At 39.1% G+C, this 22,542-nt stretch overlaps 1 protein-coding gene across 25 annotated transcripts in view; it reads left to right on the plus strand.

Annotated features, from left to right (window-relative positions):
- Nucleotides 1-22,542, plus strand: part of DLG1 (discs large MAGUK scaffold protein 1) — a 443,566-nt gene that overhangs the window by 126,695 nt on the left and 294,329 nt on the right. For 24 of the 25 annotated variants that reach the window (XM_050963879.1, XM_050963878.1, XM_050963880.1 and 21 more), the window contains one exon: nt 14,875-15,024. The exons of the other annotated variant lie outside the window; for it this stretch is intronic. In XM_050963879.1, the coding sequence (XP_050819836.1) occupies nt 14,875-15,024 (150 nt within the window). The remainder of the gene's footprint in view (nt 1-14,874; nt 15,025-22,542) is intronic. 25 annotated transcript variants of the gene reach the window in all.

Genomic DNA, 22,542 nt, shown 5'->3' on the forward strand with positions numbered 1-22,542 from the left:
ATTTGTACAGAAGATGTACTGCTATTCTTGAACTAATACTGAGATGCCACAACATGTATGTAGTGAAAATTTATTAATGTGTTGGTGGGTCCTGTATACTTTTAATATAAATTACATCATATGTAACATTCTTTCCATTCTTGAGAGCATTTTAATTATCACAGTTTTTTTGTGTTGTCAGTGGACCAGCTGGTAGCTGGAGACATGTTATTTTGATTAATTCACTTTCTGCTTGATGAACCATCTATCAAGAAGCTGAATTCTTTGTAGAATTGGTTATGTTGAAGTTGAAATTTAAGGGTATTTGTTTTAACCACTTCAGTTGTTTTTGGCTATCTGTGCAGATTGTTGTTGTCCTTTGTGGTTCCCCATTAAAACAGTGGTTCTCTTACTTTTGTCCTGGTGACCCCTTTCATATAGGAAGCCTCTGAGTGTGATCTCCTCTTAGAAATTAAAAGCATGTTTTTATATATTTAACACCATTTGCTGGAGGCAAAGCAGGGTTTGGAGTGGAGGCTGACAGCTCGCGACCCCCCATATAATAGCCTTGTGATCCCCTGAGGGATCCCAACCCCCCAGTTTGAGAACCCCTGCATTAAAATGAGTCATTGAAAAACAGTTCTTCATCCCTGGAGGGGAGGGGCTTAATGATGTATGTATCAGGTTTGAAATACTCTCTGGAAGGTGTGAATTTTGATGGGTTTGACCTAGATCTTTGCTGTTGGAGAAACCGAATAGATAAGTTGAATGCCATTACATTTATTGTGCATGTATCCTGTACAGGAACTTTTAAATATTAGTTATACTTTGAGCAGGTATTGTGGAAACCTCATACTACCTTTTTGTGTTTGCCTTACAGATTTACTATCAAATGTATTCAGTTTATAAACTTAACAAAAATCTAACTGCCAGCCCCGTGAACTCAATTTGGGATTTGGGAGTCAAGATGAGTTCTTTTCTTGACATACATCATCACCGCCAACAGTAAAGGTTCTGTGGGCCAAATGATGGCTTCAGTGACATTGGAGATTGAATTTGAGCAAAATTCTCTGCTAGTTTAATTTGATACAAGTCCGTTGAAGTCAAATGAGCTGCACCAATTTACACGAGCAAAAAATTTGTCCTTTAATGTTCGGTGGATTGACACAGGTGTCATTGAAGACCTAATCCAGTTTGCAGAACCTTTTATTATATGATGCATCAGAAACAAAGGAATTAACTTGACTATGAAATACCTGTCAGCCTTCAAACCTGTCAGTTTATGGACACAGACAAGCACAAAGTGTATGGCAGATGCCCAAAATATGGAACACCTGAGTCTCTTGCACATCATGCCATAATTGAGAATTATGATGATGAACTATAAACCCTGAAAGTTTTCTGAGTTTGTGTGCCCCTCACTAAGTCACTGTCTCTTTTGGCTGCTTACCTTTTGTTCCCTTCCCACAATCACTGTTTCCATGTAATTTGTTCTGTCTTTTCCCCTCCCTGACTGAGTCTTATAAACAGTGAAAGTTCAGAAACATATACCTGGGACAGCTGAGCTTTCAGACCAGGCGGGAGCAGCTTGGTGTGAATGGAGGAGGCAGTAGCTTTTTTGGGCTGCGGCAGAACTCCTCTTGGACAGATGGATGTGATGGGTGGCTACGTGTGACTAAGAGTTGTCTTCAACCCAGGAGAGCTGTAAGAGGGTTGGATTGGGGCAGCAGCCTCACCCTTCTCCTTCTGCTCTGACTTATGGGGCTTTTGCCTCCAATATGTTCTTTTGGGAGGGAAGGTGAATGGGACAGATGGTGTTGGTTTTGTCTGCTGAGGTCTCCGTTCCAGCTGCAGAGAGTTTCAACTCTTGCCTGCATACCTGCTGGGCCTGTATCTGTGGGCATGGCCTGTGTATGATGAAATCAACATATACACATGGTGTGTGCCATTCCTCATAGATTCCAAGACCTGATGGAACCATTGCGATAATCTGGCCTGACCTCTTATATAACACAAGCCATAGAGTTTCCCCAAAATAATTTCTTTGCATTTCTCTCTGTCAGTTGCTCCCTAAACTTGACAATAATGATTCCTTTAGAATTGCGTTTCAGAATAAAACCAAACTTGACCCATCTGCTTTGGGTAGATATTAAACCATCTCATAGCTGTGCTTGTGAGGATAAAGTGAGCCTGGTGTCATTGGCCAAAATTCCCTCTTTATTATTGCGTGGTGTTGTGTACTAAGTACAGCTGTGTATTCATGTCTGAATATCATTGAGATCATAGTAGAATTTTCAGAAGCCTTCACAATCCCTTGCCAACTTCAAGTACGCAGACGGTGACCTTCCAGTGGTCTACTACAAGCCATACAACCATCTCCTTGCTGGTCATCTGGTCATCCCTTACTATGATGATCCTCCACCATTCCTTCCATAACTTTTTCAAGATTATTTCCATCTCTACACCTAATGTGCCCAAGGTACATCAGTTTGTGTCTGTTGATCTCTGACCTCAGGGTCTGCTTCTTTCCAATATTATTTTCAGGGTGGATAAAAATCAATGACTTAAAAAAAATGGAATTTTAAAAATTTAAATCTGATTGTTTTGATAAAATACTTTTTGAGGAAAAACTTAATTAAAATTATCTTTAAATAAGATACGTTATAGCTCAAAGATACCTCATCATCGAATAGGGATTATAAATTCTAATTCTGTAGTATGAGACAATATATTCATTTAATGCTTAAGAAAAGTTTTGTAAATGAGTTCCAGTAGTTCATGGATTAGGGACCCAATTTTATGGGATCCGAGGAGCTTCTGTATAGATTATTTGGGTTAATGTTTCTGTCTACCCAATGGGGCTCAGTCTAGAACAGGGGTCTCAAACACCTGGCCCGCTGGGCTCTTCTGTGCGGCCCGCCAAGCTCACCCTTCCCCTCTGCCTACCTCGAGGCCAGGGGTGGTACAGTGATTCGGCCCGCAGAATTGCTCCTCGTGGCTCCGTGAGCCCCACACTACTCCCTTAAGTGGCTGGCAGCACGTCCCTTTGGGCTGGAGGGGAGGTGGGAGAAGGTAGAGGGCTCCTCTGTTGCCTTGCTTCAAGGTACCCCCTCCCCCCGCAGCTCCCATTGGCCCAGAACAGGGAACCGCGGCCAATGGGAGCTTCGTGGAAGGTACCTGGAGGAGCAGCAGCAGAGCCCTGTGCCCACCCCCACTCCCACAGGGACCATGGTTCTGGCTGCTTCCTGGAGCGGAGTGGCGCCGGGCCAGGAGACTGCTCTGGCCCCGCTACGTGCCGCTGCCACCCTGGAGCTGCTCTAGGTAAGTGGCGCCGGGCCGGAGCTTGCACCCCACACCCCTCCTGCATCCCAACTCTCTTCCCTGAGCCCCCTGCCGCACCCTGCACTCCTCCTGCACTCCCTGCCTGAGCCACCTGTTGCACCCCGACCCCCTGCCGCACTCCTTTCCCCTCTTGCACCCCACACACCAACTCCCTGCCCTGAACCCCCTTCTGCACCCTGCAAACTTCTTGTACCTCAACTCCCTGCCCTGAGCCCCTGCCACACCTGCACCCCTCCTGCACCCCCTGCTGACAGGGAAGGGGCAGCGTTTGGGTGGGGACTTTGGGGAAGGGAGTGGAAAGGGGTGGGAAGAATCAGGGCAGGGGCGGGGCCTCATGGAAAGGGTGGAGTGGGGGTGGGGCCGAGGGCAGTGAGGGTGAGGGTGTCAATGATGCGGCCCTTGGGCCATGCACTAGACCTCATGTGGCCCTTGTGGGTATTTAAGTTTGAGACCCCTGGTCTAGAAGATACCATCAGAGATGCCTAGTTTTGCAGTTCTCAACTGTGGATTTATGTCTCCAGAGATAACATGTTTGTTAACAGCAAAAATGTTTTTAAATAAATAAATAGTATATAGAAGTGCGAAATAGCAGACCTCAACCCTATTGTCCCTCTGCAAATTTGTGTACACAGAGTCAATCCCTTACCTCTCTCTAAAAGTGCAAAGTTTCAAAAAGTTCAATGAATAAAAGATTGTTGAGGGTGGAATAGATCTGGATAAAGAGAAGAAGTCTGGAGATAAATGTGAGAAGGGAGAGACAGGGAATAGAAATGAAAGTGAAACTGTTTGAGCAGCATATTCCAGAAGTCCTGAGGTCTTTCTGAGTGTAACCTTCATTGATTTGAGATCTACCACACCACTCTCTCATTAGAAGGGAAAATGTATAATGGCAGCAAGTCGTAAGAGAGACCTAGTTTGGGAATATTTTAATGAAGTTCCTCTACCTGTGGATAAGACAGGCATGTGTACAAAATGCAAATGGTGCAACAAAGAAATGCAAAGCCCGCTGGCTTGAATGAAACAACATGATGAGAAGTGTTCCTTCTCAGGAGGAAGCTGCGCTGAAGATGATGAAAGGAACATGTCTGAACACGCAGGATCTTCAGGTTGGTAAACTTTATTTCATGCTTCTTCCTTAAGGACTGCCTGTCTTCCTTCTGGGCTATTCTTGAATGCTCATGTTTGAGCAAAAAATATAGTTGTTACTCTATGGTACTATTATTTTAGATGCAGTTGTGATAAAAAATAAATAGCTGAAAAAGGCAGAGCTTCCTTTTACAATTTCGCCTTTAAAATAGTACTGAGTGTCAGTGAATGGAATGAGTAATACTAAATGAGCAGTATGGTGGTAATGATGAAATAACTGCATTGACTTATTTTGTTTAGGAGAATCCATACTCCACATACAAGATTCTGCAGCATATCCATCTTCAAGATCACCATCGTTTTTTATAGTTTCTAAGTTATCTGCCAATGATACTGTTTCAGTCACATCATGTATGTCACATAGCCACAATATATCACCTGTAGCAAAAAGGAAAAAAAAAAAATCTCCATCATCCAGAAACAACCATAGATAAGTTTGTGATCAGAACCAGCAGATTACAAAAAGGATTAATTGATGAAAAAATTGCCCTGTTTGTGTATACAACAAACTCTCCTTTCCGTATAATTGAGAACTCCCACTTCATTAACATGATTCAGCCATGAAGACCAGGATGCAGTCCACCCAACATAGCATATGTCGCAGGCAAATTGCTGGATAAAGTGTATGAAAGAGAAATTGAGCAGTGTGCAAAAAGTCTAGAGGGTGAAGTTGTTAACCTGACTCTTGATGGGGGGAACAATGTCCACAGTGCTCCCATTGTATGTGCTTGTGTGACAACAGAAGACGGGAATGTCTTCCTTATAGAAACAATTGATACATCAGGAAATGCACACACAGTGGAATACTTACAAGAAGTAGCAGTAAAAACTATAACAAACTGTGAACAAAAATTCAAATGTCTAGTATGCAGCTTGGTTACAGACAATGCTGCAAACGTATCCAAGAAGAGAAGAAATTATTTAGAAGATAATCCCAAGCTGATAATATACGGTTGCCATGTTCATTTGATGCACCTCCTAACCAAAGACTTCAGTGTTCCAGAAATAAAGGCTAATGTTGTTGAAATTGCAAAATACTTCCGTAACAACCACTTTGCAGCAGCTGCTCTGAAAAAAATGGGAGGAACCAAGCTAACTCTCCCACAGGATGTGCAATGGAACTCAGTAGTGGACTGTTTTGAGCAGTATCAGAGGGGTAGCTATGTTAGTCTAGATCTGTAAAAGCAGCAAAGAGTCCTGTGGCACCTTATAAACTAACAGAAGTTTTGAAGCATGAGCTTTTATGGGTGAATACCCATGCATCCGATGAAGTGGATATTCACTCACGAAAGCTCATGCTCCAAAACTTCTGTTAGTCTATAAGGTGCCACAGGACTCTTAGCTGTTTTGAGCACTATATCAAGAACTGGCCTAATTGATGAGAGTTTGTGAACAAAATCCTGAAGAAATAGATGACACTGTCACAGCCAGAGTTCTCAACATTGGGCTTAAGAGAAATGTTGAACACATGCTGAATACCCTAAAGCCTGTTTCTGTAGCCTTGAACAAAATGTAGGGAAATAGCTGTTTTATTGCTGATGCTGTTGAAATTTGGAAGGAACTGAGTGAGGTCTTAGAAAGAGAAATATGCAATGACAGAGTTAAATTAGAAGCATTAAAAAAACCAAATGGGACAAGCACTGTTTCCAGCTCATTTTCTTGCAAATATTCTCAATACTTGGTACCAGGGTCAAACCTTAATAGCTGAAGAAGAGGCGTTTAAAAAAAGTGAATGTTTAGCTAAATTAAAAAATGCATGTGCTTGTTTTGTTAAAATATTCTCTGTTTGCTGTTGAAGAAAAAAATCCAGAATACATAAAATTGTAGTTTTAGTTAAGTAAAACAATTTAAACATCTGTCTGGTGGTGATCTCCTAATACAGCATGGCAAGAAAATCCTTCAAATATTAATGATTAATCTGTTGAATTGGAGATAGTTCACCTCCTAATGACTTTATATATATCTGCTTCAATTACCTTTGGTAAATGAAATAACTAAACAATCATTCATTTTGTGATATAGCTGTAAAACTAATCTGAAAAGTTTTCAAACTAAATCACTTAAAAATGTACAGTGTGTACCTTCTGAAAATGAAACCTACATGTATCTCTGAATTGTGAAGAATATGTATTAAGGTTATAACAACCAACAAGAATGCACTTTTATGTAGAAATCCATGATTAAATCAAGTCTTCCTGACTAGTGATTTAAATAATTTAAATCAATTTTATTTAAACCTAATCTACCCTAATTATTTCTAACATAAGCATTAGTCTTTTTTCCGTTCAGGAGATGCACATGAGTCTTCACCAACACCATATTTTAAAAGCTTCATTCTTTTTGTCACAAGCCTTAACTTTCCAGGATTCACATACAGAAATTGCTGTGGAAACAGTTAGGTTTTTTCCAGTCACTCCTTGTACATTTTGAGATGCCACAGTTTTTCCACAGTTTCTTAAGGGAGGCCATAGCTGAATGATCCATCCCTAGGTGTTTTCTGATTTCTTTGAAACAGCCTCCTTGGTTGGCTGTATATGATCCCAAATATTTAAATTCGTCTATTTCTTCTACTTGTCTGTTAATCGTGATATCCACTTGCATTTTTTTAGTTATTATGTGGTGGATATTGGTGATTTGGTTACATGTATCTTGGCTTTTTCTGAAACCAGCTTCTTGTAGTGGTAGTTGTACTTCCATCCTTTGTTTTTTGCAATCCTGGATTACGTAGAGCAGAACTTTGCTTGCGTGCAATGTGAGGGAGATGGTACGATAGTTACTACTCTATTAGGTATCCCTTCTTTGATAAGGGCAGAAAAATTGCCTTTGTCTAGTCTTCTGGCCAATTTCTACTCACCCATACATCATTACAAATTTTCTGCATAAGATCAGTACCACATTCACCAATTGATTTTAACAGTTCTGCAGATACTTTATCTCTGCCAGGCAGTTTCATTTATATAATACTCTTGCAGGATTGATGCCTCCTACTCTGTGCCCACTCTTTTCTGTTGTCCTGAATTATGAGTGACCCTGATATACAGAGGCATACAGGTAGCCACAGTAATCTCTCCACCTGCTTTTAATATCATCACCGTTAGTGAGGACTGTCATAATCTTTTATTATGTTTGATTGTAGGCAAACGTATTTGCAAGAATTGTGAAGCTTTGTATTACACCTCTACTTCAATATAACGCTGTCTTCGGGAGCCAAAAAATCTTACCGTGTTATAGGTGAAACAGTGTTATATCGAACATGCTTTGATCCACCTGTGTGTGCAGCTTCACCTGCCTGGAGCACCGCTTTACCGTGTTATATCTGAATTTGTGTTATACGGATCGCGTTATATAGAGGTAGAGGTGTATTACTATGTTTATAACTGGTTCTCCATACCTTTTATTTCTCTCTCTCTCTCTCTCTCTCTCTCGATATATCTGTATATCTATATCTATAAAATCAATCAACAGCCTTAACCTATATATATAATCACAGTTAACTCATGCGATTAACTCAAAAAAATTAATTGCAATTAATCACACTGTTATACAATAGAATACCAATTGAAATTTATTAAATATTTTTGATATTTTTCTACATTTTCAAGTATATTGATTTCTATTACAGCACAGAATACAAAGTACAGTGCTCACTTCATATTTTTTATTACAAATATTTGCACTGTAAAAATGATTTTAAAAAGTATATTTCAAGTCACTTCATAAAAAGATTGCACTACAGTACTTATATCAGGAAAGTGTAACTTACAAATGTAGATTATTTTTGTTATGTAACTGCACTCAAAACAAAATAATGTAAAACTTTAGAGCCTACAGGTCCATTCAGTCCTACTTTTAGTTCAGCTAATTGCTAAAATAAACAAATTTGTTTTCATTTAGAGGGAGATACTGCTGCCTGCTTCTTAATTACAATGTCGCCTGAAAATGAGAGCAGGCATTCACATGACGTTTTTGTAGCCGATGTTGCAAGGTATTTATGTCCCAGATAGTCTAAACATTTGTATTCCCCTTCATGCTTCAGTCACATTCCAGAGGATATGCTTCCATGCCGATGACGCTTGTTAAAAAAATGTGTTAATGAAATTTGTGACTGAGCTCCTTGGGGGAGAGCTTTTTGTCTCCTGTTCCATTTTACCTGCATTCTTCCATATATTTCATGTTATAGCAGTCTTGAATGATGACCCAGCACATGATTGTTTTATGAACACTTTCACAGCAAATTTGACAAAACGCAAAGAAGGTCCCAATGTGAGATTTCTAAAAATAGCTACAGCACTTGACCCAAGGTTTAAGAATCTTTAGTGCCATCCAAAATCTGAGAGGGATGAGATGTGGAGCATGTTTTCAGAAATTTTACAAGAGCAACACTCAGATGAGGAAACTACAGAACCCGAACCATCAAAAAAGAAAATAAACTTTCTGCTGGTGGCATCTGACTCAGATGATGAAAATGAACATCTGTCATTCCTTTCTGATTTGAATCGTTATCGAGCAGAACTAGTCATCAGCGTGGATGCATGTCCTCTGGAACGGTGGTTGAAGAGTAAAGGGACATATGAATCTTTAGCACATCTGGCATGTAAATGTCTTGCAATGCCAGCTACAACAGTGCCATGTGAACGCCTGTTCTCATTTTCAGGTGACATCATAAACAAGAAGCAGGCAGCATTGTCTCCTGCAAATTTTAACCAAACTTGTTTTTCCGAGTGATTTACTGAAGTGTAGGACTGAGTGGACTTGTAGGCTCTAAAGTTATACATTGTTTTATTTTTGAATGCATTTTTTTGTACATAATTCTACATTTATAAGTTTAACTTTCATGACAGAGATAGCACTACAGTACTTATATGAGGAGAATTGAAAAATATTATTTTTTGTTTTTTATAGTACAAATATTTGTAATAAAAATAAATATATATTTGAAAATGTAGAAAACCATCCAAAAATATGTACATAAATGTTATTCTGTTATTGTTTAACAGCATGATTAATCGTGATTAATTTTTTTAATCACCTGAAGGCCTGTATATAAAATAAAAAATAAACCGTTGTGTGGTCCGACGGTGATATCTCAGAATATGTGGTTTTGAGCATAATCGTTTTCATTTGATTCCAAAGCTCACTGGAGTTGGCTCTCTTCTTGCACCTGTACCAATACTTCAAATTCATTCTTATCAGAAGTTACATAATTGTTACTGATTCTGGTTAAGTCCACACACAGTAGTTGTCTGTTTAACTTCTGCTCTCCCACTCTAGAGGTGGCTTTATGGCAGTGGAGAACAAGTGATTAGTTTATATGTGTGCAGAAGAGAAGGAATGATTTGGGATCTTTCAGGATGAAAAGTGCTATAAATGTAACATAAGTTACCTTCTCAATTGTGATTTGCAATATTTTAAAAATGGGACTTATTTGTATCTCTAAGAGTACTTTTACAAAATAATAAATACTGAAAGTGAGTAGGAGTTTCAAAACGCATTAGTATTGAATTTGGAACTACATTTTACATCTCTAATGCACTGAGATAGGGAGTTAGTTTTCATATAGGATATACCTGTACCTATACTGGACTATCGAGATGCCAAAGGAGCACTCAAGGACAATAAGGCCATTATGGAGAAATTAAATTAATTCTTTGCTTCGGTCTTCATGGCTGAGTATGTGAGGGAGATTTCAACACCTGAGCCATTCTTTTTAGGTGACAGATCTGAGGAACTATCTCAGATTGAGGTGTCATTGGGGGAGGTTTTGGAATTAATTGATAAACTTAACAGTTACAAGTCACAGGGACCAGATGGCATTCACCCAAGAGTTCTGAAAGAACTCAAATGTGAAGTGGCAGAACTATTAATTATGGTTTGTAACCTGTCCTTTAAATCGGCTTCTGTACCCAGTGACTGGAAGATAGCTAATGTAATGGCAATATTTTAAAAAGGCTCCAGAGATGATCCCAGCAGTTACAGATCGGTAAGTCTAACATCAGTGCCAGGCAAATTATTTGAAACAATAGTAAAGAATAAAATTGTCAGACACATAGAAGAACATAAATTGTTGGGCAAAAGTCAACATGGTTTCTGTAAAGGGAAATCGTGTCTTACTAATCTATCAGAGTTCTTTGAAGGGGTCAACAAACATATGGGTAAGGGGATCCAGTGGACACAGTGTACATAGATTTCCAGAAAGCTTTTGACAAGGTCTCTCACCAAAGGCTCTTATGTAAATTAAGTTGTCTTGGGATAAAAGGGAAGAGCCTTTTGTGGATTGAGAACTGTTTAAAAGACAGGGAACAAAGGGTAGGAATAAATGGTAAATTCTCAGAATGGAGAGGGATAACAAGTAGTGTCCACCAAGGGTCAGTCCTGGGACCAATCCTATTCAACTTATTCATAAATGATCTGGAGAAAGGAGTAAAAAGTGAGGTGGCAGAGTTTGTAGATGCTAAACTGCTCAAAATAGTTAAGACCAAAGCAGACACTGAAGAACTTCAAAAAGATCTCATAAAACCAAGTGATTAGGCAACAAAATGGCAAATGAAATTTAATATGGATAAATTTAAAGAAGAAATTATAAGAAATAACCCCAACTATACATACAATATGAAAAAAAGCAAATGTGATTCTGGGATGCATTAACAGGTGTATTGTGAGCAAGATACAAGAAGTCATTCTTCCGCTCTACTCTGCACTGGTTAGGCCTCAACTGGAATATTGTGTTTCAAGAATATCATTTCAAGAAAGATGTGGAGAAATTGGAGAGAGTCCAGAGAAGAGCAACAAGAATGATTAAAGGTCTAGAGAACATGACCTGTGAAGGAAGGCTGAAAGAATTGGGTTTGTTTAGTTTGGAAAAGAGAAGACTGAGAGGGGACATGATCGCTGTTTTCAGATATCTAAAAGGGTGTCATAAGGAAGAGGGAGAAAACTTGTTCATCTTAGCCTCTAAGGATAGAACAAGTAGCAGTGGGCTTAAACTGCAGCAAGAGGGGTTTAGGTAGGACATTAAGAAAAAGTTCCTAACTGTCAGGGTGGTTAAACCCTGGAATACACTGCCTAGGGAGCTTGTGGAATCTCCATCTGTTAAGATATTTAAGAGTAGGTTAGATAAATGTCTATCAGGGATGGTCTAGAGAGTATTTGGTCCTGCAGAGTGCAGGGGACTGGACTCGATGACCTCTAGAGGTCCCTTCCAGCCCTAGAATTTTGAATCTTTGATGGGGGCTAATTTAGCTACAGTGAATCAGGAAAAAGATCTTGAGGTCATCGTGGATAGTTTTCTGAAGACGTCCACGCAGTGTGCAGTGGCAGTCAAAAAAGCAAAGAGGATGTTAGGAATAATTAAAAAGGGGATAGAAAAGAAGACGGAGAGTATCTTATTGCCCTTGTATAAATCCACGGTATACTCACATCTTGAATACTGTGTACAGATGTGGTCTCCTCAATTCTAAAAAGATATACTGGCATTAGAAAAGGTTCAGAGAAGGGCAACTAAAATAATTAGGGGTTTGGAACAGGTCCCATATGAGGAGAGATTAAAGAGGCTATGAGTTTTCAGCTTGGAAAAGAGCAGACTAAGGGGGGTATGATAGAGGTATAGAAAATCATGAGTGATGTGGAAAAGTAAATAAGGAAAAGTTATTTTCTTGTTCCCATAATATAAGAACTAGGGGGCCACCAAATGAAATTAATGGGCAGCAGGTTTAAAACACATAAAAGGACTTGTGGAACTCCTTGCTTGAGGAGGTTGTGAAGGCTAGGAATATAACAGTGTTTAAAAGAACTGGATAAATTCATGGAGGTTAAGTCTGTTAATGGATATTAGCCAGGATGGGTAAGGAAGGGTGTCCCTAATCTCTGTTTGTCAGAGGGTGGAGATGGATGGCAGGAGAGAGATCACTTGATCATTGCTTGTTGGGTTCATTCCCTGTGGGGCACCTGGCATTGGCCACTGTTGGCAGACAGGATACCGGGCTTGATGGACCTTTGATCTGACCCAGTATAGCCATTCTTATTTTCTTATGGTGTGAGGTTTTTATTTCCTCTCTCTGTGGTAGTCTGAAACAGTGTTTTCAATTAACTATTAATTGTCTGACTGCATATTATTTTCAGGTGCTTTAAGTTTTTAGCTTCAAGTAGATTACCATGTATAATGGCTTTTCAAAAATATAATCCTAATACGAGTATGGTAGATTTTTAAGAAACTAGAATGTCTATTATTTGGACACTTACAATTTATTTGAAAAGCATGTAGTCATGTTTTCATTGGAAATTGACTTTATTTATAGTAGCTACAATGTTTAATGCTTATTTTGCTTATAAGGAACTTAAGTTTAATTTTTCAGATTAGTTTATCATGATGGACAGAAGAAACATTAGTCATTACTAAGCTTTCATTGTAATCGGGTAAAAGAGATATACACATACTGTTGTCAGAGTGTTAAGTTTGGCAAACTGAAAATGATGATTTGTTTGAAGTGCTTCTTATCGGCACACAACTAAGTCATATTAGACAAATGTACTTAGTTGCTGATTCAGGATATGGTATCATCTGGCAAATCAATGGATGGGCTGCTTAAAGAGCATAAGGAATTGGCTAAATGATAAACAGAGGATGGGGAAATGCTTAGATTATCTCCTTCACCGCCCCCAGCTATATCTGCTGTGGGGATTCTAGTCATTGGTGATCAACCACTGATGTAGTCACACTAATGCAAATCCCTAATATAGAAGAAACAACGAGGAGTCCTTGTGGTACCTTTAGAAGCTAACAAATTTATGTAGAAGAGTTATCTTATAGTAGAGGTTTGTATAGTTGCGGCTGCACCAGTGGTTGGCCACTGGTGGCTGAAATCAAGGAAAATCCCTAGTGGTTTATGTGAGAGAGATCTCTGCTGGATTTGGAAATGGACTGGAAACAAGTAAAAATTTGAGTTTGGGAGTAATGTTTAATGTTTCTGGAAAGAGGCTAGAGAAGTTTCCACATTTTAGAGTTTTGGATGAAAAGAATAAATGCATATAATAGCATTATTACCTTTTTGTAATAAAGTAAAAAAAGGCAATGCTGATTTTTTTAATGCAGAAATTGCAGTAACAAGACTAGAAAATAAGGAAAATGACAATTTTCTGTAACAAAAGAAACTCAAAAGCATGGTGAAAAGTAGGCTTTTTGGGGAATTAGAGATCAGGAAACTGGAAATAACTTTTTTATATTTAAGCCACTGGTTAGCATCTTGGCCGGGTAAGTAGTGAGAAAGTTGTTACCATTTAGCAGCTTTGTGGGGAAATGAATTGGTTTTTCCATTTTCTAAAACCCACTATTACACGTAGGGCTAATACGCATCCTTATTAGGAGCTTTGGCAGAGAAGCCAAGACTAAAGTGGGCAACTGAGTTGTAGTCATTCCATGGCAGTGCTGAGATATTTCAGTAGGGCACTAAAGAAGTTTGCACAGTGCTGTACCAATCTGTGACTATATGGGATTTATTTGTTCAGCTTTCCTTAGTGCTTCATTTGCCTGAAAGATTTGAAAACAAGTGTGCTTTTTTCTTGCTGACTTAGAAAAAGTCTGGGAGGTACAATTTACAATTTAGCAATATTATTTAGTATCATAAATGTCTATGGTGCAAGTGGGTAATTGAAAGACAGATTTCATGAGCTGAAAAGTTTATCATCTAAAATAAATGATTAAAACCTGGGAGGAAAGGAGGACAAGAATTATGGCAACAAGATAATGTTTTCTTTGGTTTGTAAGTATTATTGAGGGCCTTGACTATTTTTTGTAGTGTATGTATGAATTTGTTTCTCCGCTGGGAAGGCTAAAGTTTGTAATCTTCATGGAAAAATGTATTTCGAGAAAATGAAGGCTAGAATAGTTACCCTTCCAGTATTTTTTAATCTAAAAATATTTAACATTAAATGGACACTATGAATTTGAAATCTACTGACTTAAAAAAAAAAAAGAATTAAAAGTAGTTTACTATCCCATTTCTGAATCCCCTGTTGACTTTTGTGTTATGATCATTTTTGTATATTAAAAATATTTTTCAATCCTTTTTTGCTGTGTGAAAGATTTCATAAATAAAGGGGAAACTGACTACGCCAGGGAGATAGTGAAACTTACTTATATGCATATTGCTGTCAAATACACAAAACAAAGTGATCTTTGGTTATAGAAATTTTAGAGGTTGCATGTAACAGTATTAGATAAAACATTTAGATATAATGTTTAAGTTGATGGTATTCCTTTAAATTTATTGTATTTTGATCTCTGAATAGTGGAATTGGCACCAGAGCACGCCTACTCTCATGACCCCAGTAATTTTCCTAAGAATTCTTTACTATATGTAAACATCTATATGGGGCAAATATTTAAAATAGAAATTTTTGTATATTCTACAGAAATATAGGTGTCAGGATGAAGATACACCTCCACAAGAGCATACTAATGAGGTGACTGTTCCAGAGTTGGTTCATGTATCAGAGAAGAACCTATCACAGATTGAAAATATACATGGATTTGTTTCCCACTCTCACATTTCTCCAGTAAAGGTAGGGATTTTTTTTAATGTAAACTATTTTTAATAGGTGTTTGAGACAATGAATTATTGCTTTAACAAACTTATGGTATTTTGGAAAGTAGGTCTTGTTTGACAAACCTGATTTTTTAAAAGAGATTACAGATTTAGTTGACAAAGGTAAAAGTAATATACTTAGACTTTTGTAAGGTGTTTGACTTAGTAACATAACATGCTGAGTGAAAAAAATATTAAAAAAGCAGAACAGTATCAGTAAACACATGTTAATAAGATCAAGAAATGGCTAACTGACAGATCTCAAAAAGCAGTTGTCAGAATGATCTGGATCACTTGGTAAGCAGGGCCCTTTCAAACAAAATGGCATTTTAATATAGCCAAATGCAAAGTTGTATATGTAGGAACAGTGAATGCAGGCTGTACCTACAAAATGGGGGACTAGCACAGAAACTAGTGACTTGAAAAGGATTTAGAGGTCATAATGGACATAAAACTGAAAATGAGCTGCCATCGTGGTGCTGTGACAAAAAGGACTATTATGCAATCCTGTGGTATGAACAGGGAGTAGTCAGTATGAGTAAGGAGGTGATTTTACCTTTTTATATGGCATTGGTGACACCAGTACTGGAATACTATATGTGGTTCAGGTGTCCACATTTTTAAAAGGATGTTGCAAAACTGGTGCAGGGAAGGGACATAAAAATGATTAAAGGGCTGGAAAAAGTACTTGGAGAGATTTAAATTGCTCAGTTTGTTTAGATTATCAAAAAGGAGATTAAGTGACTTCATTACAGTGAATAATTTATCTTAGTGGGGAGAAATTACTGTGCGCTAAATAGCTATTTAACTTAACAGAGAAAGATGTTAAAAGAACCAATGGCTAGAAATTAAAACTACACAAATTCAAGTTAGAAATATTGCACAAATTTTTCAGTGAGTTGGATAAACTCTTGAAACAAACTACTGCAGGAAGTGGTAGATTCTCCATCTTGAAGTCTTCATATCAAGACTGGCTGTCTTTCTAGAAGATATACTGCTGTCAAATTCAAGTTATTGGACTCAATACAGGGGTTACTGTGATATTCTCTGGCCTGCGATCAACCTATGACGTCAGCATCCATCACTCACCTGCATGATAAGTTTTCAAACAAGCACCTTCATGCTTTCTCCCATGCTGCCCCACACACTTGAGCTCCTTGTAAATATCTGCAGAACAAACTTAGTATCCTCCTTGAAAACCCTCTGTGAAACTCTGCTTTGCCCCGAAGACTACAAAATATTTGACAATGGCTAGGCAGCTGGTGTTCTTAGATCATTGCCTATCATGGTGGTCAATATTGTCTCGTTTTCTTGTATTCCCCTATTAGTCACTCTGTATCCATCTGTTGTCTCATGTTATGTAATCTGTTTGAGGCAGGGGCTGTCTTTTTGGTCTGTATTTGTACAACACCTAGCAGAATGGGGTCCTGGGTCCAGAGCTCCTAGGTGTTATGATAATACAGATAATAATAATTAGTTGCAAAAAGCCTGTGCTGTCTCACAGTTGTGGCAGATGGGCCAAGTAATGCACCATCTGTAAAGTCTCCCTCATAAAACCAGTGAAATTGTCGCAACCAAACTGGAAGTAGAGTGTAAGAGTAATGACTGGTTGAGTTACCTCTGATATCAAAATGATCTAGTGCTGTTGGCATGGGATAGATACGCATGGGATAGATACGCAAGGCATGTCATTTGTAAAGTAAAAAATAGCTGAGAATTTAAAAATTGGATGGTAACAGGCCATGAATCACAGTGATAATTAAAGCTAGTGATAGTCTGAACAGAAAGAGTTCCCAGCCATGACTGTAGTTTCCATGGCTTCACGCTGCTCAGCAAACATTATAGCAGGGTAGCAAATAGGCAGACCATGGGCCAAATCCGGACTGCCACACACTTTTGAATAGACTACAAAATCTTTTTATTTACTTATTATTGTTATGACAGTCTGAAATATGTTTCTCTGGAGTCTGGACCTTGACTGTACTTTGACCAAGAAATTGGGATCTTGACAAAAAATAATTGACAACCTCTGAATTATAGGCTTCAAAGAGACAATCTTTAGATAACAGGAAGTTCAAGCCTCTTCTAGTCCCAGACCCTATTTATTCTGAATCACCTTTATTGTACAGAAAACTGTCTAAACCAATAAATCAGTGTCTCTTTAACAACAAAGTTACTGTGTTTTAACTGTCAAAATTGAATGCATTCAGAACTTTCGATGTACCTTCCTCTTTTAAACAGTTTGAGAATATGTTGTTAGATGTGAACATGGCTAGTCTGTGTTGTATAATCATACTTCACTCTTTCTTCGTAGTGATACTGCAGATGCTCATAAAACCAGTATCTGTGAAAAGCAGATTTTATAGTACTGTACCTATACATTGCTATAACCTTGAACAATAATATATGATGCAGTGTAGTGGGTTTAGCAGAGCTAAGACATGCAAGATGTATCTAGTTGTCTAAGTAGAATGGAGGCTTTTTTCCTGTGAAGAAGCATATCAGTTTCATAGCAGGAAGAGCAGCCTTGTCAGCTTGCTTGGGTAGGTTTTTTTTGCTTAACAAGGAGCAGTTTGGCTGCAAAGACAGATATGCATAACTTAATCTGAGTCATAGCAGTCATCCTAGAAAAACATGTGAAAGGGGAAATTTAGGAAAATCTATGTACAAAATTTAGTTTGAGCTTATTTAATACTAGAAAGTTGTCATGTTCCTAATCCACCAAAGTCTTTTTCCATTTTACACCCCCCCCAGGGTTTAAAAGAAAAAAAGTATCAGAAAGTAGCTCTCGGTTTTGTTGCAGATACAATCTGCTATTGATAAATGTAGCAATGTAGAGAATTTGCTTCTTCAGTAGTCTGACAGCAACAGCTAGTTAGAAATTAAAAAAAGAATAATATTGTGTGTCACTTGCTTCTAAATTAAATGTGACTGATAAGACAGTCTAACTTTTGATATCTGGAAAGATACTGGAAGAAATTATTAAACCGATAATAGGATTATATGGAATAGTCCAGCAGATCCTGACAAATCAATCAAATTTCCTGGCCTAGTGCAGTGTGTGTGTGGGAAGTTATGGATGTGATATATATATCTTGGTTTTTAATAAGGCCTTTTACACAGTCCCACATGTCATTCTCATAAGCAAACTAGGGCAATGTGGTCTAGATGAAATTACTATAAGATGAGCACTCAACTGGTTAAAAGTGTACTCAAGGGTAGTTATTAATCAGTGGTTCTCAACCTGTTTATCATTGTGGGATGCATATGTGGCCCACAATATGTTACCTGGGCCACGGGTGGAGAACCACAGTGCCCTGCTCCCCAAGCCCTCCCACAGACCAGCTGCCCTCCTTCCCTGTCCAGAGACGCCTCCACAGAGTGAGGCCAGGAGCGGAGCCCTGGGCACAGGGCTGGGTGTGAGGGCAGCTGGGTGGCAGCCCGAACCCACACTCAGCTGTGAAGGGCTGTGCGGAAGCTTCGACTACAACCTGGAGCCTGTTGTGTGAGGCTGATAGTAGCCCTGATCGGAACCTTGTTGTATGGGGCTAGGTGGCAGCCCCGACTCTCAACGCTGGACCATCCCGGGCCGGGCAGCTAGGACTCCAGATCTTGCTGCACTGGACACCTGGGCAGCCTTTAGCATGCAGCTGGGCTGCAGCTGTGTGCTAATTGGGCTGCACGCGGGCCACGGGTAGAGAACTATTGTTGTTAATAGTTCACTGTCAGACTCAGGGGGATGTATCTAGTGGGATTCCTCAGGGGTCGGTCCTGAGTCTGGTACTAGTTAACATTTTTATTAATAACTTGGATAATGGAATGGAGAGTATAGCTTGTGGATGGCACCAACTTGGGAGAAGTTGATAGCACTGTGGAGGCCAAGACTAGGTTTCAAAATTATCTTGATGTATTAGAAAATTGATCTGAAATCAGGATGAAATTCAATAAAAACAAGTGCCAAATATGACATTTGGGAAGGAAAAATCAAATGCACAAGTACAAAATAGAGAATCGGTAGTACTGCTGAAAAGGATCTTGGGGTTTTAGTGGATCACTGTTGAAGGAGTCAACAATGTGCTGCAGTATGTGAAAAAGGCTAATATTGTTCTGGGGTATATTAGTAGAGGTCTTGTTTGTAAGACACAGGACATAATTGTTCCAAGCTACTCAGGACTGGTGAGGCCTCAGCTGGATTGCTGTGTCCAGTTCTGGGTGCAGTATTTTAGGGAAGATGTAGACAAATTGGAGAATCCAGAGGAAAGCAACAAAAGTGATAAAAGATTAGAAAATCTGACCTCTAAGGGCAGGTTTAAAAAAAAGTAGGTATGCTTAGTCTTGTGAAAAGAAGACTGAAAAGGGTCATGATTAGTCTTCAAATACATTAAGGGGACAGTGATCAATTGTTCTTCATGTTCACTGAAGATAGTGTAGCTTGTTCTATAGTTTGAAATTTAACTAGAATTTAGCAATTTAGGATACAGTAGTCTGAGAGGCTTTTGCCCCCAGATCAGCTACGGTAGTGAAGTTGTCATTAGAGTAAGGATCCTGAGAAGCACATGAGAAACAATCCCCAATACCTTTACTCTTATTACACTTATTTTATTAACAAAACAAACACGATCATACAGGTGGCAGCATAGCATGCGAATACAGAACATCCAGAACTTTCGTAACTCACATCATTCCTTGTGGAAAGCCCTGGAGTACATGAGGTGATACCAAAGTATCAGTAGGTGGTCGTCATTCTGCTGTGCCCCACAGCATACTGACCAGTTAACATCTTTTATAATGTATTACGCTGATGCCCTCTATATCTTATACACATTCATGAAGATTTTAGCCCTTTTTTCCATATGTGAACTTCCCCACTTATGTTGGTATTCCCATTTTCTATAGATTAATTAACTATTTCCATCATAATCATTAGTATTATGTCAGTTAGTTGACATATGCAGTGTTGTTGTAGCCGTATTGGTCCGAGGATATTAGAACGACAGGGTGGGTTAGGTAATATCCTTTTGTCATGGTATAAACCCCCACTCTGAACCTTAGCGTCCAAAAAGATGGGGTACCAGCGTGAATTCCTCTAAGCTTAATTACCAGCTTAGAACCTGTAGCGCTGCCACCAACCAGGAATTCCAGTGCCTGGTACACTCTGGTCCCCCCAAAACCTGGCCCAGGGACCCCCAAGACCCAGACCCTCTGAATCTTAACACAAGGAAAGTAAACCCTTTCCCTCACCATTGCCTCTCCCAGGCTTCCCCTCCCTGGGTTACCCTGGAAGATCACTGTGTAATTCAAACTCCTTGAATCACAAAACAGAGAGGAAAATGTACCTTCCCCCCTCCTTCTCTTTCCCCCTCCCAGACTCTTCCTGAGAGAAAGTAATCCTGGCACAGAGAGAAATCAGCCTCTCCCTCTTCCCTCCTTTCTCCCCACCAATTCCCTGGTGAATCCAGACCCAATCCCCTGGGATCTCACCAGAATAAAAAAACAATTAGGTTCTTAAACAAGAAAAGCTTTTAATTAAAGAAAATTTTTACTGTTTTTTTCTATCTCTGTAAATTTAAAATTGAATAGGTACAGGGTCTTTCAGCTGTAGACACTGGAAACACCCTCCCAGCCTAAGTATACAGATACAAATTAAAATCTTTTCAGCAAAATACCAATTTGAACTCCTTTCAGCCGAATACACATTTGAACTCCTTCCAACCAAATACACATTTGCAAATAAAGAAAACAAACATAAGCCTAACTCGCTTTATCTACCTAGTACTTACTATTTTGAATCTATAAGAACCTGTATCAGGGAGATTGGAGAGAAACCTGCTTGCACGTCTGGTCCCTCTGAGCCCCCAGAGTGAACAACAACCAAAAACTAACAGCATACACAGAAACTTCCCTCCCTCAAGATTTGAAAGTATCCTGTCTCCTGATTGGTTCTCTGGTCAGGTGACAGCCAGGCTTACTGAACTTGTTAACCCTTTATAGTCAAAGAGATATAAAGTAATTCTGTGCTATTAACTTTTCTTATCTGTTTATGACACCTTTGTTGGACCGACTTCTGTTAGTAAGAGAGACAAACTTTAGAGCTTACACAGAGATCTTTTTCAGGTCTTTCCAACAGAAGTTGATCCAGTAAAAGATATTACCTTACCCGCCTTATTCCTTCTGGTCTCTCTAATTGACATGAAGTTTTTATGGTATTCCCACTGTAAATATGTGTAAGTTTCGTTATATTTATTCCTTAAATTTATCTTAATATACCAGTAACATTTATTTGTGGTTTCATACTTCCTGCAAGTGAACTTTCTTATGAATGGGATTAATCTTGTGACTTGCTGTCACTCGTGTGTTTATTCCTTATATCGAGGTACTCATGTCAAGCTAGGCCACCTATCAAATGATGAGGTGTGCAGTTGACTGGTCAGTTCGTAACTCTGGTGTTCTACTGTACTGAATAGTGTTTTTCGACATGTTTTGGTTAACTGGCCTCCTAACTCTGTTGCTTTGTTTTTTCTCTGCTTCATCAGAGGCATATTGAGCAGCATCCAGTTCCTTGATAACTAAAATAATAGAGAAGAGCTTCAGAAATAGGAAATAAAATAAAATAAATAAAATAAAAATCAAATCCCTTAGATAAAATTCCACTGATTCCAATCATTAAGGGTTTTCCTTTGTATCCAGTCATACTATTGAAAGAGTGAGCACTGATTATTTTCCCTGTGCTGGGATGGACTCCTCTCCATCTGAGGAAATGAAGGCCATCTTGTCGGATCCTCAGGTTGGACACCAATAAGACCTTGTAACAGAGCACCCAAGCATGGACCCAGTTGTTCTGGTAGCAAGAATGGTTTCAGCTGGGTCAACATGCCCAATCCCCTTCTGCTGAAATATCATGATGATTGAGAAGATATATTCGTGGACAGGCATAAGTCACACAAGGTGAACTACTGTCAGTTCTCAAAACCGCCACTGTCCATTTGTTTACCAGATTCTTCAATTTGGGTATAGTGGCAATGGTTTTAAAAACAACAACTACAAAAAACAAAACCTAAAGGGAAGTCCAGAAGGGGGAGCTCTTTAAAGAGAGTTACGAGCGTTTCAGTGGGAGTTGGGCAGCTAGCTGTCTTTTTGTGTCTTTTTTTGAAAATCTCTTTCGAGCATGGATAATGAAGGCATACAATCTTGTGAGGCCAACTTCTCTAACAGCTTTGAGGGAAGCTGGAAGAACACTTGAGTTGGCTCAGGTCAGGGAGAACCTCACAGCACCCTTGAGCCCTTCACAAGTGTTTAGCTCTGAGGGCCAATTCTTCCTGTAGTAGAGAGCTGATGTCTTTCATCTCAGTGGCCAAAGTGCTTGAATGAATTTCGGAGTTTTGAGGAGGAGAGAGGATACATTAGATCAGGGATAGGCAACCCTGAGTATGGGTTTTCAAAGCAGGAGCTGGGGAGTCACAAGCACCCTTCCTTCTTTATGGCTTGATGGGAGGAG

Source organism: Gopherus flavomarginatus, chromosome 8 (assembly GCF_025201925.1).
Source record: "Gopherus flavomarginatus isolate rGopFla2 chromosome 8, rGopFla2.mat.asm, whole genome shotgun sequence".
Taxonomy (NCBI): Eukaryota; Metazoa; Chordata; order Testudines; family Testudinidae; genus Gopherus; species Gopherus flavomarginatus.